Source organism: Plasmodium malariae (assembly GCF_900090045.1).
Source record: "Plasmodium malariae genome assembly, chromosome: 14".
Classification (NCBI taxonomy): Eukaryota; Apicomplexa; class Aconoidasida; order Haemosporida; family Plasmodiidae; genus Plasmodium; species Plasmodium malariae.
Window position 1 is genome coordinate 3,500,651 of NC_041788.1, and position 20,266 is coordinate 3,520,916.

A 20,266-nucleotide genomic window follows, 5' to 3' on the forward strand; every position below is an offset into this window, starting at 1 on the left:
ATATATATGTACATTTCATAGTGCTAACTACAACCGATGTTATTACAAATTGACTTTTTTAATAATATAAAAAATTAAATTTAAGATAATAGCTATCTAAAAGAAAATTGTTATAAAAAGAAAACACAATGAGAAAAAGGAAAAAGAAAATTCAAAAAGCTAAAAAGAATTGCCAAAAAAACAAAGCACAAAAACAAAAAAACGAAGTCATATAAAAAAAAAATGGAAAAACGATTCCTCGTTAACTCAAATTGCTGTGTACCTTTACGAAACCTTATAGGAATGGATAAATAAAATATATAATATACTGCAGATGTTTGTGTTATTGCATTACTACTATGCTTAAGTTAATGAAACATTTTTGATATAAATATACATCTGCTTATGTAGTATATTTAAGGATTTTTAAGCGTATGTATATTTCTGTAACGATCCATATCTCTCTATATATATATATGTAAATATACCCAAGCATACATACACAAAACACCATTGTAACACACACTAAGATTACATGAAATTTAATGGTTTAACAACTAAAAGATATTAACAAATAAAACCTCAAGGAATATATATTTCGTTTTTTTTATTTTTCCTGAGCCATCCAAAAATTTCAAATGTGTGTGCAAAAATTCTTTTAAACAATTTAAATCTATATTTACCTCCTAGTAGAAGGTAACCAACATTCATATATAAATGTTTTATATTGAATAAAGTGAAAACACAATTCCATGGTTCTATTTTTTTTGGAAATTGAAGTGAACTTAACACTAAATCTTCATATGTTATTTTAGGTTTAGAAGACGCAGTACTTTCCAAATCATTATGTTCTGTTTCATTTGACTTTTTTTCTGAAGAAATATATATATTCTGAATATCTTCACGTAATGAATTTAAAGTATCGTTTTCCTTAAATATTTTTGCGAGTGATTGAAAAGTATTATCGTCATTTGTTATACTCATTACTGTATTATTATAATATCGACTAATGAAGTCATTAAACAAGAAATCAAAGCATTTTACATTTTTACAAGTAATCGATTCTTTGAACATTTGATAAAACAAATTAACTGTACCTTCATCAAAAAAGAAACTTGTATACTCTTTGAAACTGGAAAGAGTTCGTGCAATATTATCCTTAACTACAAGATCTTCCCTTAATTGTTTTACTAATTTATTTATATAGTAATAATACCCCTCATTTATAACATCTAAAATATATTTCAACTCCGTTTGTTTTAATCTTTTTAAAGGAGGATAGATAAGGTATTGATTGAATAACTGAAATTCGACTATTTTATATAAAGAAAATAAATCCGATTTTGGTAAATTATATCCCTTTTCACTAGTAGACTTAATTTTTTGTACTGTATCATTTATATCTAATATCATTTTATTAATAAATGGGTTCATATTTTGTTTTATATATCTTCTTTTTTTGTTTAATATAGTTAATCCTTTTTTTATAATTTCTACTGGAGTGAACACAGAAAACTTGTTTAATGAAATAACTGAGTGTACAACCTTTATTACTAGATGAAAGTTTCTATAAATACTGGTTTTAGGAATATACATATTGTATGATCTATTAAAAAAGCCATGTTTTCCGTTGTTAGCACTTACATATTTTTCTGTTATCATTGTAGAATCAAATGAAAATGTGGGCTTTTCTGTTTTCTGAAGGAAATTAACATCATTTTCATTTTGTATCTTATCCATTTCATATTCTTTTGACATATTTTCATTATGCATGTCATCTGAAACTCCACAGTTACTATAATTTTTATATAATAAAGTATTCTGATCTCCTTCTTTTTCATCTAGTATATCATCATCTTTTTCATTTTTATTTTGTTTTTCCATAAGGGTGTATGTAGAATTTTTATTGTTTTCGTTCCATCCCTCTTTAATAAAATTTGAAGTATCAAGAAAAGATTGAGATTTAGGTAAAGTTTTATCTGATTCTGTAAGTGTATCTGAGTTTGCACTTTTGTATGATGCTATATTTACATCTGAGTTTACAGTTTTATATGATTCATCAGTTGTTGTTGAATCTGCACTACTAGATGAATCTTCACTTACATTTGATAGAGTATCATTATCAGATGCGATATATTGTTCTGAGTTTGAATTACTTACGAATTTATTTTTCTTTTCAAATGATTTCCTAATATATCCTTCATCTAATTCGGAATCTTCTCCCTCGGATGTTGAAGCTTCCGACATTAGGTCTTCATTATCTATCTCTTCATCCGCATAATTTGCAGATAATATATCTGTAACAATTTTTTCATCTATTAATTGTTCTTCTTCTTCTTTAGCTTCTTTTGATTTAGGTTTTAAATCATCTTCTTTGACCAAACCTGTTTTGCTCATAGATTCAATATTTGGTTTTCCTGGATTTAAGATAAACCAATAATACAAAAAGAAAGGATAGTTAACAAAGGAACATTTCACTTTTTGAAAATATTCATTAGTAAATGCCTTCCCAACTATATAAAACTGATCCAAAATATTTTTACTGTAAAAAGGTGCTGTTGTAGCTTTGTTTGTAAAATACACATCAATGTTATTTACATCAGGTGCAATAGTAAACCCTTCAAAGGGGATTATTGGGACATTAGATTTTTGTAAGAATTTTTCTAGATATATATAATTTTGAACTGTTTCATTTATCATGGCTATATCATGTGCTAAAACATTAGAAGCTACGTTTTTTGACCCAGCAATATATATACTTGATGTTTTACCTACATTTTTCTGATCTTCTTGATCAATTTTTTGATAATACGTATCTAGACCTTTTATATCTATATCATCATAAAATAAATCTAATAATAAATAATCTTTATAAAAATTTTGTACATCATAATCCATAATTTCATTATAACGAGCCAATTTTTCTAAATCCGTTGTTGAAGCTCTATAAGTTTTAATATTATCAGAAGCATAACATTGCACTTGGAAATTTAAATGATCTATAGGATATTTTTTCAAGTCATTATTATCTTTCAGTTTTTGAATAAATTTTTTGAATGTTTCAAATTCTAATATTGAATTTAAAATAAAATTCAAGTAATTTCTGTTACACAAATATATGGATGAAAATCTTATTGAATAATCTAGATCATCTGTTGCTGCGTAAAATTTTATGAAAATATATAAATTTCTCAAAAATAAGAAATTTGTAAATTTCATATCTGATAAAAGTTTTAAAAATCCAATTAACTGAGATAAATACTGTTCTATCTTTTGATCGAAATGAATTTTATTCAGGATATGTTCACTCTTTTCTAGAAATTGTGAAGAAAAATAATTGTCATTTTTTTTAATACTAAATAAGTCCATAGAAAACTTCTGCTTAATTATTAAATTTATAAGTCTAAAAATTCGTAATATATATTTTTCATTATTTACTGATGTATTTGGAGCCAACTTAAAATTATTCAGCATCTCTTTAACATTTTGTTGGTCTGCTGTATATCTTATAAGAGGATACTTAAATTTTTGAAAAACGTTAGAAAAAACTAAAATATCTTCAAATTTTATATATGAATGTGGGTAGAAATCATTAATAACTTCAGCATTTTCTATAATTTCAAAAAATCTTGTATATCTCATTATATTTATTAATCTTTTGCCTTTAATTCGTTTACCTAAAGTCATTAATGCCTTTTTCCTAGCATATCCAACAACTCTTTTAACATTTAACATTTTTAAGTATAACAATTTTAGAGGTGTTTTGAAATACTTTTTTCTTTGATCTAAATATTCTTCTAAAGCTAAAAATCTTTTCCATGAATGTCTATTATTTTTTTTCTCTATTCTTAATAGAGACATAATGATTAACAGATGTCTCACAACATCATTGCCATATTCAAATCTATACATATCGTCAAGAGGAATATGTTCTTTCTTAAAAAATAAATGTGTTCCACAAAGTATCTTTATTAAATCTGTTTGTCCAATAGTAGCAAATTTGGTACCTGTATTTTGTATATGATTTAAATTTTTAACACCCTTTATTTTTATTTTTTCTTTCTTAATATTGTTCATTACATCATCTATTCCCATTATGTTTTCCATCATAAAGGAACTATAATCATAATAGAGTAAAAAATAACACTGTGAAGGTAAATCTTGGAATTTTTCAATATTTGGTATTTCTCCATATAGAGTCGTTATATGATCAATAATTTTTTTTTTTTCATGTTCCCTAGATTCTATTTCATATCGTAAATATTTTGTGCTCTTCACAATTTCATCTTCTAAAGTTAGTTCTGCATTAATATCCTCCTGCTTCTTGTCACCCATATTATTAGTATTATTATCATTATCATTACCGTTATCATTGCTAATATCACCACTACCATCATTACTGTTATCATTATTATTATTATTACCTTTTGGAAGCTCATCATATTTTTTTATTTTATTATGTTCATTATAGCTTTTAATTTTATTCATAGTGTAAGTTTCATAATTATATGCGTAACTAGTTTTTGGATTATATGCTTCTAACAATTTTTGCTGATATAATTTATATGTTTCATTTACAGGAATTTCATTTTTTTCAATATTTTTATAAAGAGCATACAATGCTGACATCACCAATATAATGACGGACTCTTCTGTATTAAAGAAATTTATTTTATTTAAAACATTTTCTAAAAATGTCTTAAACATACGCGAAAAGGTTACCTTATTGAACTGAAACCTATATTTTCTAATTTTTTTTAAAAAATAATTTTGAGATCTATCTTTTTCTTTGGATGTTTTTTCCATATATAATCTGTGAACTTCATAAAACTCTGTGGGGACCATGCTTAGAAGAGCCCTTTTCCACGATAGAGCTTGATGAAAATATTGCTTAACTGCTCCAATCATGGAAGAAAACTATAAAAAGTGAAGAAATAAAAAAGTCTATTGTATAAATATATGAGCCTTAATACATATACTTATATGAATATTTATATGTACATACTAACATGTATTTATATTAGTATTTATATGTAAGTATTTATATATATATACATATGTGTAGGTATAAAAATATTATATAATAATAAATTTATTCAAATTAACAATTAAAGAACTGAATTGATCAACTCCGGATGCCCATAGAATGTGATGAATTACATCAACAACTAAAGTGTCGTTGTCTTCTTTTAAACACATATAACACTGAGTTAACTTTCCTTCATATTTGTCAGCATGTGAACCTACTATCAAATTACCATTGTTGCTATTTAATGGCTCAAATTTAATATATGGTACTTGATGCATCAGTGGATTTCTAAAAGTATATAAGTTCAATGACTTTAAAAAAAATTCCTTTCTATTATTTTGATTAAATGAAAATTTATATAAACGTCCTTCTTTATTATGTAAATATAAACCTTCATCTTTCATCGTATAACTATGAAACTTTAAAGAATTAATTTTTTCAGTGTTCACTTCGTCTAATACTTTGTGAATTTCATTATGTATTATTTTATTTATTTCATCATCGTAATTTATATCTACTAATTCAGCATTTTCTGACCTTTTTATTGTATCAACAGTATTTTTCAAATATTCGTATAAATATAATTCTTTTGAATCAGTAATAACACTAAAAAAATTAACCATATTTGTTATTACTTTTTTATCTACTAGTACATCATTATATTCTAAAAATAGTGGAATTAAGAGATTAATAAAAATATTTAGAGGAAACAATAATTTCTTTACTTCAAAAGATTCATAATTGCATGGCTGGTTCAACTTTTTAGCTAATTCTAAAGGACAACTCTTCAGAAGTTTGAATTTTTCTCCGTAATTAACAAGACCAGATATAATTCCAGTTGCACCCTTAATTAATAACTTCATTGAACTATTTAACTGTTTCTTTAATTTCTCATCAAAATATAAACTGGAGTAAGGGAAATTTAAAGAAGGTTTGTAATGGAGCAGTTTTATCTTAATAAGAGACAATGTGAACTCAATGCTACCTCTATTAATTCTTCTTATATTTTTTTTTATAAATGGTTTTCTAACTATATTTGAAGAAATTTTTTGTAAATATGTTTCATATATTTGATCTTCATATATATATTTAAATTCTGAATCTAAATCGTTCTGAAAAAATTCTTTAGGGTTCATTTTACTAATATAATTTATATTAACTGATATTAAGGTAAAGAATTTTGTTAATATATTTGAAACAGCTAATTTGATGTATGATTCTTCATAGTATAGTGTTCTTCTAGTAATCTGAAGAATCAATAGAACCTTTTTAAACGTTTCACTTTTTAGTACAGTTTCTTTATCCAGTTCCCCATCTTTCGTCTGTAAAAATTAAATGAATGCATAGATTAAACAACACACAATCGAAACAAAAAGAAAAAGTAATATTTACATTCTAGAATTTTTCGCATATACGTATAAATAAATATAAATAAACAAATAAATAAATATATATATATACGCATGTATGTAGATTTGCATTGGAGAAGGTTTCAAGCTTACATTTAATAATTTTAAATCATTTAAGGCGTCTGTAACATATTTAAATAAAGAATGACTGAAATCAAAAAACCCTGTGCCGAGATTTTTTTCAAATAAGTTGTTTAGAACAGGAAATAAATTTTTTCCAGACAAATGATCTGTAACATTTACATAAGAGAGTTTCCAAATTTTAGAAACTAGAATTAAGGAATCTCCTTGTAGCAATTTCATAGCGTATTCTTGAAGATCTGGGTGCTTTAATATATTTACTAAGGATCAGAGAAAAACAAAAGATAACAAGAATATATTTTTCACAAAAATATGCATAGAGTGCACACTCGAGAATGCATATATCCTTGTATAACGGTGTATGTGTGTTTGTGTACGTGTACTTATGTATGTTTCTTTGTGTGCTTATGTATATGTACATGTATATATGTATTTATATATTTATGTTTATATATTTATGTTTATATATTTATGTTTATATATTTATGTTTATATATTTATGTTTATATATTTATGTCTATTTATTTATGTTAATGTTTCTTCTTGTTAACAGGAGGTAGTTTCTTACTTTTTAAAATTGCGTAAAACATCTTTCTGTAAGATATTCGGTAGAGTCGTTTGACATTTCTATAGACAGCAAACATAATCTTACTCAATTGTGTAATACAAAATGATGACATAGCAAAGGCAAAAGCTCCACGGAATGGCATAACCAGGGGGTAAAAAAACAGTAGAAATGATTTAAAAACATAGGACATAATTACTCCGAAAATATTGTTCATAAGAAGCTTGTCAAAAGATGCTATGTTATTGTATAAATAAGCATTTGAAAAACACAGATCTATCAATTCATGATTTATAAGCCCAATTATACCCCTAAGACTCTGAGCAAAAGACACGGACATAAATGTTCTAGCCAATAACAATCCATCACTTTTTAATGCATCAATCATACCCCAATAAGAATCAGCTTGAAAATAGGAAAAAAAGAAAAAAAAAAAAAAAAAAATTGAAGAAGGAAAGAAAATTTTCTTTGTTTATTATTTTTTCAAATTTTGGTATTTTTTATATCTTTTATTTTTATATTATCTAACATTTTGCTTTATTATATGTTATAAGAGCATGGTCCATTTCAGTTTTAATAACATCATCGATTTGAAAATCAGGGCAGTTGAAATTATACATTAACTGTTTCTTAAATACATCATACTTTTTATTCTCTATATATAAAAGTAAAAATGTGATATTCATTTAATGTGTATATGCTTACATATATATTTATGTAATGCTTTATTTTCTTTTCCATTTTTTTTTTCCATTACTTGCACTATGAGCTCTAGATATTAATTTGACAATACGTTTCACATTTTCCTTATTTAATACTGTTAAATAGAAAAAAAAGTTAGTTCTTGAAAGAGATTCATATACAGCCGGATTACGGTGAAAGTACCCATCTGCAAAAAAAAAAAAAAAAAAATAAAGTAAAATAAAAATATTTATATATTGTATCTGATTTATATCCAATACTTCTTTTTAAAGATTCAACATAATTTGAAGCCAAAAATACAAAAAAAATAAATATTTATATAATTTTATCTTTTTCTTTTTTTCTTACGGGTATGTAGTCCCTTATATAATACTGTATTGATTAACTTTGCAACATAGTGCTGGTTAAATATAGAACTAGCCTTTAAGGATAAAAAAGAATATTCATTATTGTTTGACCAATTACTATTGTTAATATTGTGTCTTCCTTTTGTTCTTCTATTTTTACTATTATTCCCTGAAGAAAATTAAAGCATTTGTTAAAAGGTTAACGTTGTTATATGTGTTTATAAATATACAATTGCACACTTGTGTTTGTGGATGTGCATACGTGCCTTAGGTAAATGTGTATATTCTTTTAATCCATTTTTATAATATATTGCGCTTTATATGTCAAAAAGATAAAAATCAAAAAAAAAAATAAAAAAAAGAATTACGAAAAGACGTGGTTTACAAAATAAATATAAGCAGTAGTCTACTTCTCTAATAAATATGTTTAAATATAAAAGCTAAAATGTTTGTTATTAGACGAAGTTACACACATTTTACGAAATGCTGACAATTAAAAAAATATCTATAAAAAAGAAGGTAACCAAAAATTAACGCTAGCTATTAAGCAAATATGTTAGTATCGTTAAATATATTTTTTCTAACCTAAATCATTATAATATTTATAATTGGCCAAAACCGTAAGGCTTTTATTCTCTAATTCTTTACATTTTGAAAGTATGTTTAGGAATAAGTAAATTGAAGAAATACAAAGCCAGTACTTATTCATTGCAAAAAAGAATATTTCTACCGTTTTATCTTTTTATGCACAAATTTTTTCAAATGATATTTTAAATGTTATATATGGTGTAAAGAAATAATTTAAATAACATAACAATATATATATACATATCTATATGTACATATTTATCTACAACGAAATGGAATAAAGAATTTTTACAAGATAATAGGCAAAAAAATTTGTGAACAAAATATAATTAGTTCTAAACATTATGGGAGAGTTTGCAAAAGTAACAATGCACAATACAAAAGATTTTTTTAAAAAATACACACTATTATGCATAATATTGATAGAAAAAAAAAAAAAATTAAAAGTACATATTAAAAAATATAAAACGAAAATTAAATCTTAGGACATATTAATATACAAAAACTAATGTCATTTAGAATTATAAAAGGAATAAAAAACAAAAGAAAAAGTAATTGTATTTCTAGTCTTTAAAATACATGTGCATTCTTTAAATTATTTTGTATATTTCATTCACGGATAAATTACAGTTACAAAAAAAGAAACAAAATATGTATAAATTATTTCGTATGAAATAATAAAATTATTTAATATTATTCTGAGAAAATAGACAGATATCCTTTTTAAAATGTTAAAGTGTAGGAAATTTAGGATATCGGTAATTAGTGAAGAAAAATTTTATTTAGATGAGTAAGGATATGTCTATGAAGTAAAAATTATATATTTAAAATTCAATATAATAAAATACAATTATCATTAAGAAATAATAAAAAAAAAAATATATATGTTAATATGCATTAAAGTGCAATCTGTTTTTGCCGTGTTTTCATACAACTTTTTAATTAAACATATTTTTTTAAATATACGTTCCTTAAACTGTATTTTGTTGGGGTATAATTTGCAAGTTAATTAAAATGAAGGAATTTTTTCTTCTTTGGACCATTATTATTATTACAGATGAATACGAATAAAACCATTTTTCTTTTTTCCTTTTTTATAATGGATATAATAAATCTATTTTTATGTAAGACTTTGTATTTTTAATAAACTGTAAAAAACTTTTTTTCTATGAATTCTTCACATTTTTAATTATTTTTTTTTAGATACATAATTATAAAATAAAAAAAAGAAAACTGTTTAATGTTTTAAATTAATCTTCTAATAATAATATTGATATGAGCAACAGTTTTTCATTTTAAAGGGTGTGCAACAGGTCTAAATTTTTCCTTCATAAAATTTTTAATAGAATATTAATTTCTTAATATATATTAAATATTTTAATTTTAAAGAGTTTTCAGTTGTAGAACAATTTGGGACATTTACAAATTTAGACCTTGTAAAATGTCTGCTAATAGTTAACTAAAAATTAAATATTTAGTTTTTTTCTTATTTTTTTTTTCAAGATTAAAAAAAAAACTCTGATATATTGCAAGTATTTAACAAGAACTTAAAATTTTTATTTTATTTTATTTTTTTTTTGGAATATTTGAGAAATCTAATACATGTGCAACTTTTAATAAAATATTATTATAATATTTCTTTTATAATACACTCGAATACTTGTAGGATAATTATACGTATTAAATTTTTTTAAAACGGATAAAATTAAAAAACGAAATTATTGCACTATTAGGCATTACAGATTTAAACAGCCTTTTAAAATCTTTTATAACCTCTGAAAAGTTGTAGTTCAGAAATATTCGAACAAATTTTAAAATTCGTCTTAACTACTAAGATTTATTTAATACCACTTTTGCTTATTTTTAATAACTTCATTAATTATAGATATTTTATTTGCATACAGAAGTTAGCGTATTCCGTTCATGTTAGAACAATAAAAGAAGTGTTAACTCATATATCTAGCACAATAGGATAAAGTTAATTTAATGAATATATAAGGCGTTATATTTCTTGTTAATAAAATAATAAAGGCAATCCTTGCTTATTATCTGTCGAATCAAATATTGTTATACTAATTTATTATTCATTATAACACATAAGAACAAAGGAAAATTTTTGGTAAATAATATTTTCTTTTTTATATAAAATTAAAATAAAACAGTGAATTCATAAAAGTCATATGTTTTCATTTTACGTATTAATAAGTAACCTTGAGGCATAATTTTCTTTATTTTGTAAATACAACATAAAAAATAAAAAGAAAACACTTAACAAAAAATTTAGTTTTAGAGGCTTTATTAAATAAACATGTGAACTAGCATGATGCTTTTCTAAAATTTTGAATAATTATATTTTTATATGAACAAGTATGGTAGTTTCTACATTTTTCTTCAACTGAGAGATATATGTAATTAATTTAATCTTTTGCAGTTTTTTTATATCTTTCGCAATATTTATTTCTTTTACCTTAGGCTTTTAAATGGATGTTCGAATAAAACGGTTTTCTTTTTCCCCTTTTTCTGCATATATATTATAAAAATATTAACACTAATTTAAAATTAATATTGTTTTCCTTTAGTATTCATTACTTGCTAATAAGTAAACTCTTATTTAATAAGTGAATTTCAAAATGTAGCGCAATTACTTGTATAATTGTTATAAATATGTTATTTGTAATTATATATGAGAGCCTCATTTTTTTATTATATCTGAGGGCTATACATTTTTAAAAAAATTTATAAAAGGTACCAAAGAAAACCCAAGAGTGCAAAATATCGTATGAGATGAAAGTGTTCGCGTGTGACTGTTATGAAGAATACGTAATAAATAGGAAAAATGTGTATTTTTGTCCTGACTTTATTGAGAAGTTTTTTTTATTTTTTTTTTCGTTTTATTTTGCAAGGATTTTATATTTTGTTATAATTACTTTAATAAAAAGTGTACTTCAATATTCTGATTCACATATTGTGAAAACATAAGGAATTATGAGCTTAATGATTATTTTGTGATATATAAAAAGAAAAATATTTTACAAGTAATAATCATTGAAAGTTAAAAACAGAAAACAAAAACAGATTAAAAATAGTACGATGCTTAAATATGTTTAATGAAAAAATTTATACAACATATAATAAGAATCAAATTATTCTTAAAAAAAATGAACAATTTATTATTTTTTTTTTTATTTAATTAATTTTCATTATTATTCCTTTTAATTTTATGTAGGTTTGTTTAAAATAATTTATAGTGCTCACGAATTAACTGCTTTTTGTTATTGGAATACAAAATTTTTTTGTTTTTTTAATAATTCAGTTTTTTATCATAAAATTTTTATTTCCTTTTATATTTTAATATTTAAAGCTTTTTGACCTTTGATCTTTAAACTTTTTATCCTTTAATATTTAAGATTTTTATCCTTTAATTTTTAAGCTTATTAAACTTTAATTCTTAACTCCTTTCATCATTCATTTCTGTAGTATCAGAGTGACATTCGGAATTTTTAATTTATATCCAACATTAAAAAAATGAAAAATTCTGCAGTAAGATTAGTATTTTTCTTTTTTTTTTCTGTGTTTTTTTATAAATACACATTATAAGATTGTGAGAGGATATTTAAGACCTAATGTATAAAAAAAAAAAAAAAAATTTAAGAGAAATTATATGCTATAAAAAAGGCAGGAAATTATCAAAGATATTACACCATCATGGATATCATATAACTACAACTTGAAATATATCGATTCCCATTTTGACCTTTAATACATCTTTATCTCTAAGATGAATCCTTCTTGCGATAGTATTAATTCTATTATTACAACACCAGCACTTTTTAAATCATTAAAAGGTTTAGAGTATATAGGAATTAATGAGTATTTTGATAATGTAATAATTTTATGAAAAGTACGTCCGGATATTATTCTGCTTTTATCAATAGGATAAATATACCAATTAAATGCTTTAGTTGTCACTTTAAATTCGTTGATAAAGTTGCATATTATGACATTGAATTAGAATTTTATGACCTTAATAGTGATTACTAATCAAATGGCTTATTTGGAAATTTAAACAGTGCACATCATTATAATTTTTTTTTTTTTTTTTAAATTAAATTAAAATCATACAAATATAAATGAACATTTCTGAAAGCGATAAGAAGCTAAGATCTATAAAAAGCTTCGTGATATATTTAAGTAAGACAAGTAAATGGTATTTGTTCATTAAGTGATTATATATTAATCCCTTTTATAACTACCTTGGAATTATTTTATGTTTAGTAATTGGTTTATTAAATATAAAGGAAGAATATTTTTAACGAACATACTCTTAAAAAAAAGCTTGATTTCTATTTGAGTATAAAAGACATAATGCACCTTATAAGACACGAATAAAACAGTACCTTCACTTCGTATATATATATATATATATATATATATATGTGCACAGTGGAATGCATGTAATTGTATGCTGATCCATTTTTTGAAAACAAATGTAGAACTATTTACGAGTAAAAAACAGGGTAGAAAGTGCTATATTTGTTACGATATTTTCAGTGACTAAAATTATGCTACGAGAAGAACATACAACTAACATTTAGAAACCTAGGTATACGTTAAAAAATAACCTTGTATAAGTCTCCTGTTAAATGAAATTTTTACACGTATATAATTAATTTTGTTTATATTGGAATACTCCTATATCTATAGTTCACAAAAAAAACAGTTCATTCATCTTGTTGAATATATTTATTTTACTTTTGTAATAATTATTCATAGATAGCAATAAAACATATAATTTTTTTTCTTTAAAAGTATCATTTAAATTTCTGATTTATAAATACGTCAATTGTATATTACACATTAGTAAATTTGTTAATAACGAATGGATATATATAAATTAAACATTCATAAATGAGAGTAACATATCACTAAATAAATGTAATTTTTAACCCTATTTCATAAAATGTTTAAAGAGAATAAAAATAGAATAACACCTAAAAGGATATAACAGGAGTTTACTAAAGCACCAAATGTGAAAATGTTTAATTACTTCATGTTAATTTTGACCACGGTAGAATGTATATTTTTTCTCGTATGCATAAATATGTACAGATAATTCTGCACTGAAGTAAGGAAACAAGGGATTATAAATAATAATTTTATTATTCGGCTATCTATTTGAAATATATAACAATTTTTTTAAATAATGTAAAAATATTCAAGAATTTATTATTACTAATTTGATATATTCACCCTTGTATAAGGACACAGTTAATATAACCTATATTAGCTATTTTATGCATAGTTTATTAATGAATAAAATACTAGATTTAAGTAAAAATATATTAATGTATTTCTACATTTATCTAATATATATATATGGTATACAAGGATTTACTACGTCCCCCAAGTGAAACTGTTTTCTAGGTCTTTATTATATATAAACATCCAATATTGTTTTTAATAAAAAGAAATTAAATTATTTCTCTTTAAGAAGTCATACTACACTATATTATGTATAACACTTTTCATGATATTTTTCTAAATATAAACTTAAATATATGTATAATTAAGTTCATATGCATATCTTTACAAAATATCCAAAATGCAATGTTTTCGGTTTACGCTATAGTTGATTTCATCAAATAAAAAAAAAAGTTATTACCCAACCAAATTAATGTATAAATGTATTTAATGCAAAAAAATTGTCCAAAGCAAATAAATGAAAAATGTGGAAATATATATATATATGCATATATGTATATATATACATATATACACTTTTTATGAAAAAATAAAGCTCATATATATATATATATATATATATATATAAAAATTAATAAAAATTAAAAATTTAATTATAAAATATAAATGAATATATTCATTTTAACATTTTGTAAATTAGAGCATATAATCAATAAAATAAACATATATATAAAAGTGTAACATAAAAACTATAATTATTAAAAAAGGTAATAAAAAAAGCCTTATTTTAAACTATAGTTTTATATTCTAATTGTATAAATAAAAGAAAAAACAAAACAACACTAACTGAATTTAATATATAAAAAATTATAATATTTCTTTAAAAAATAAGGTTCTCTAAATGTTACACATAAAGACGCTTTCAAAGATAAACGTTTTGCAACAACGTATATTTTCAAAAGTCTTAGGGTTCAATAAGAGTACATACCATCTGGGACAAATGTTGATATAAATATTTTAATTTGTAAATATATATGTCTAAAGGCAAAAGAATTTTAACATTTCTGAAATATCTTTGAAAAGATCATAACATATAATTTTTTTCATTATATAGACATATAAATATGCCTATTCTTAAATATATGTGCACATTATTTTCCATTTTGATGGAATACACAGAAAATACTTTTTCTTATTTATGTTAATATGGTTCATACTTATAAAAATAAAATTTTGTTTAATAATATCCATGATATTTAAGTTTTTGGAATATTTCCTAAAATTAATAAAAAGAAGAAATAATACGTGTTATAATATGTAATTAAAAAAAAATATATTAAATTACTACATACGTATATATGTATATATATATATATATTATGCAACTTGCGTGCCGAAAGAAAAACATATATTTTTTTATTATTGTTATTTACCTTTTTCCCTATAATGTATGATAAATACATCATTACATTAAATAATAATAAACCAAGAAATACATTAAGTCCGTTACTACAAGAGCACTGATTTGGAGCACCTAGTCTCGAAATATAGTTTCCAAAGGTTTCGTGCAAAGTGGATGTAACTTCGGAGTTGTAACTTGCTTCGGTACTCATTTTAAAATTCTGAAAAAGTTATTTCAAAAAATTATATAAAGTTTCTCTTATATATATGTATATGCATCTGTTTATTTTTTTTAAATAACAAAATAGTACTTAATACTAAAAAAAAAAAATAATAAAAATAAAAAATAATATAATAAAAAAGGATCATATCGCATACAAACATATAATTAATATGCATATAATATACATAAATGAAGAAAAAGTATTCACCATAAAAAATATGTAACCTGGTTTTATTAATATTCTTAAATTTTTTGAAGTTTCTTATGCATAATATAATAATATCCTTAAGAACTTTATATGCATATATATTATATATCTAACCCGAAGCTAATAATGGTGTCTTAGGACTAAAAATTTTTCTAATAATTCAAATATTCTAAAATGTTCTTTACAATGCATTAACTACTTTTGAAATTGTTTAGAATTATAAAATAAAGAATAATTAAGAAGTAAATTTATATATTTTTTTTAAATTATATGTATTTTTTCAAAAAAATAGGAATAATTAAATTAAGAATTAATAAATTACTAAATTAAAAAATTATTATATTAAAAAATTTAAATGGATTTATACTAGTAATTTTATTTTAAAACTTCATTAAAATAAATTTAAATAAAAATTACATATATATAAATACTTTTTATATTATACTGTTTTTAAGGATATCATTATTTTGTTATTTTACATAAAATTATTTTTAAAAAAACAATATATTTTTATTTGTATTATTCAAAAAAGAAATTTTTTTTTAAATACTAATATTTATTTCTTATTGGAGGATAAAAATATTCTTATTTAAAATAAAAATAATCTATTATATAATGACGGAGATATAAATATGTATGTAATTTTTTTTTCTGTTGCATTAATTTTTTTTTTATGTATACTTGATTTTCTTTATACTTCTATTTGTTATGATTTATTTTTATTATTAATAATTTTTAAGAAATTATTTTACTTAAAATGTTTTATTAGTATATATATATATATATATATATTTTTGCTATTTGTATGTTCATTTTATTTTTTTTGATATGTTAATATTTTATTCATTAAATTTTATTTTTTTATGTTTCAATAAATTTTTTTTTTTTTTTTTTTTTTTTTTTTGTTAAAAGTACTCTCTATGGCATTGGTATCCATTTGTATATTGTACTATTTTAATATTGTGTTAAATTTTCTTTTTTCTATTTATTTTAATTGTTATAATTGAGAATTAAAAACATTAGGAGAAGTTTTCCATAATTTTATATTTGAATTTATTAATGTATGCAAACGTATAAACATGAATTTAAATGTAATAAAAAAAACTTATATGGAAAAAAGTATATTATATAAAAGGATTATTTATTTTTGTCTTAGTTTTTATAAGTATATCATACTTAATTACGTTTGTGAAATATATTCCATGTTAGTTTATGGAATATATAGGTTTTAATATTTAATTTTTTTATATTTTTTAATCCTCAATTTTTGAAGAGGAGGAATTTAAAAATTTCTACTGCATGTAAATTTTTATTTTTTACTTTTAATATATATATTTATTAAAATTTTTATTTTTTTTTTGTTCAAAATTTAAATAAAATTTGTTAGTAAATTTAGAATGATTCAAATGAAAATTGTACGATTTACTTTTAATTTTTGGATATTATACTGTGTAATTTTTAAGAAAAGACTATACGATTTCACTTAATGCTAGAATATATTATTATATATATGTAATAAGACATAGATAATAATATATATGTTGTAAAGTAGTGTTTATTCCGTGGAGAATAAACTTATAGAACAAAAAAAGGAAATAAAAAAGAACATATATGAACTACTGTTATTTTTTTTTTGTTATCGAAAACTGATAATTACATATAATTATAACATATGAAAAAAAATTGCCAAAATAGTTGATTTTATTTTTAATATGCTTGTAAAACATGTAATATTTTATTTAATGAGTAAAAAATTTTAGAATTTACAAAAATATATTGGTTTTATACTTTTTATTTTAGATAGAAGTTTTTTTTTTTTTTAATAATAATAAGGTAGTGATGACATGAAATATTAGGAGTATATCTTTTCATATATATACCCATCTTTATATTTATTTACACATGGAATCCATAAGTTGTTAATAATTTATATGTATACATCCAAAAATTATTAAATATATATATATATATGTTTATATTTATATATGTATATAAAACATTATCCCATGTTAATTTCTCATAAGTAGGTTATATGTAAAAAAGAAATGTTATATTTTTTCTTTTATACCTTTTATTGGAAAATATTCTAAGACTTTAAATACATGTATAGTGTATATATAAATTATATATATATATGAGTATATTTTTTCAATATCTCTTATAAGAAGTAGCAACATAAATAGGAGACTTTATTTTATGCAAGAAGGGCGAATAAACTAAATAGGTACTTTGAAAAAATATAAAATGAAATTATAATTTTTTTTTTGTAAGCATGAATATTCATGTATCAATTAAATTGTAAAAAGCGCAATTTTACATTGATGTATCAGAATAATGTATAGTATATATTTTTGTAGATTGAATCTTATTTTTTATATATTGGCACGCAGTAAAATTATAGCATTTATAGAAAAAATATTTAGGCAATTTAATTACAAATCTGTGGGATTTGTTTATTTATTTCTTTTACTTTAATACTGTTTTATTTTTACTCTAACATTAATTTGAGCAGCTACTTTCCACATTTGAAATTTTACATAAATTATAAAAGAAATAAATAGAATTTTCATAAATACAATGTATATGTATAAATGTACATTCTTTTCCATGTTTTACTCCAAACTAGAAAGATAAAAACTTTTTTTTTTCATTAATGAGAATAGTAATCGGGAAAAAAAAAATATAATTAAAATTATAACAGTAATAATAATAATAAAATACAATACCCATTACTTTTAACTGTTAATATTTTAGTCTCCCTTTATTCGTTCCATAAAAATCATTAGGTAATAAAAGAAGCAATTATTGATTATGTGTAAATGAGAAATGACATATGAAGAAATAAAAATAAAAAAAATTCAATTTACCACCCATATTTAGTATTAATTAATGTATATATTATTCTTTTAATTAGTTTCATAATTAAATATAGTTTTAACAGTATAACAATAATTACATAACATGGTAACTAAGTCGTTTTATTTGTTCTTATTAATTAGTATATCAAAAACAAATGAACTTTGTCAGAAGTAAAATAAAAAAAAATGACATATTCCATTATTGCACTTTTGAATATTAATATGAATATATATATCTAACGAAATGAAATTTTGTTCTAGATTCTGAATTTATTTTATTTTAAAATTGTTTTTAAAAATAAATGTATGTGCATATTTATATATAAATACACTTATGCACACGTGCATAAACATATAGATATTCAGAGAAAATAAGCGAATTTATAAGAGAATTAGCTTTAAGTAATAAAAATATGGTCATAATATATATTACCTTATCCACACATTTTAAAACTTTTATGAGAAAAAAATGGAAGTTTATCTTTTTGAAAATTTTCCTGTAAAACCAGAAAAATGAGGCGATAAATTTAAATGAAAAAACTGCTGTCATAAATGCAAATGTTTTTAGAATAAAATTATATAATATTTTGATAGTAAAAAAATATTAATAATTACGGAATAATTAGATAATATTTAGTTAATAGATAATACATGAATTATAAGTAATTAGAAATGTTAATACTAAACTCTGTAAGCTTGCAAGTACTATTTTTAAAAATGTAATTTATAACGTGTCAATAACAAGGAAAGTCAAAAAAGAGGAAATGTGAAACGCCGTTAAAAAAATAAAATAAATTAATATTTTTATTATAATAATGAATGGTCCATAATTATTATGAAAATATGAAATTGTAACGTTAAATAAAAAAAATTCCTTAAGTATTTGAATAGTAAAATAGTCATCAGTAAAATATAACGATAAAAAATATGCTACAATGTATCAGTAAATAAAAGAAAAAGAAAAAATAGAGAAAATTTTGAATACTGAAGGTTAGTAATAATAGAACTAATCATTTTTGTTCTAATTTAATTGTAATAGTATTTGGAGAGAAATAGGGAAAAAAAAAAGTAAAATAATATATAGCAAAATAGAATATAATATAATGTAGTAACATAAAATAGCCTTTATCTTTTCTTTTTTTTTTTTAAAATGAATAAAATTAACGGAAGCACTAATTTTTTGTTGTTTTTCTGTGAAATAGCTTTGTTTTAAAATTATACTGAATGTTTATTACACTAAATTTATTCTCTAATATATTATAAAGCGTATTTTTATTAATATGTGTAATGTGTAATACTAAATATGTTTACATAATTTTTAAACTTAATTAATGCTTTTAACAGATATAAGATTTAGAATTCTATACTAATTAACTCCATATATGTAGTATTTATTCTTGAAGTGTTAATTTTGTTACATCATTTTACCTGGAGAATTTAGTAAACTTAACAACACAAAATATAATTTTCTTTCATAATGATTTTTTTTCTAGTAAATATTTTATGTATTATATAAGCACCATTTTTTTATATCTAAATTTTCCTGCGTTATACCCTTATGTTTTTGCACAAAATATTAAATCTATGTATATATTTGAGGTAAAAAAAGAAAAAAGTACTCTATTTTTTATTTTTTTAAATTTTTATCTCGTTTTTCTCTCATGATAGTTATGT

At 21.8% G+C, this 20,266-nt stretch overlaps 2 protein-coding genes and 1 pseudogene across 2 annotated transcripts, besides 1 other annotated feature; 1 reads left to right on the forward strand and 2 right to left on the reverse strand.

The window, feature by feature from the left end:
- Positions 1–561: 561 nt before the first annotated feature.
- RON3 (rhoptry neck protein 3, putative) lies at positions 562–8,821 on the reverse strand (the record flags this gene model as incomplete). Its single annotated transcript, XM_029008453.1, has 8 exons — positions 562–4,896; positions 5,086–6,330; positions 6,511–6,758; positions 7,067–7,468; positions 7,593–7,718; positions 7,821–7,952; positions 8,114–8,281; positions 8,698–8,821. The coding sequence occupies 8 exons, from the start codon at positions 8,819–8,821 to the stop codon at positions 562–564; spliced, it is 6,780 nt and encodes a 2,259-aa protein (XP_028864742.1).
- Positions 8,822–12,233: 3,412 nt separating this feature from the next.
- CHT1 lies at positions 12,234–12,826 on the forward strand (annotated as a pseudogene).
- Positions 12,234–12,826: a sequence feature (chitinase, putative, pseudogene).
- A 2,313-nt stretch (positions 12,827–15,139) lies between these two features.
- Positions 15,140–15,515, reverse strand: PmUG01_14085500 (conserved Plasmodium protein, unknown function; the record flags this gene model as incomplete). Its single annotated transcript, XM_029008455.1, has 2 exons — positions 15,140–15,178; positions 15,336–15,515. The coding sequence occupies 2 exons, from the start codon at positions 15,513–15,515 to the stop codon at positions 15,140–15,142; spliced, it is 219 nt and encodes a 72-aa protein (XP_028864743.1).
- Between the last annotated feature and the right edge of the window lie 4,751 nt (positions 15,516–20,266).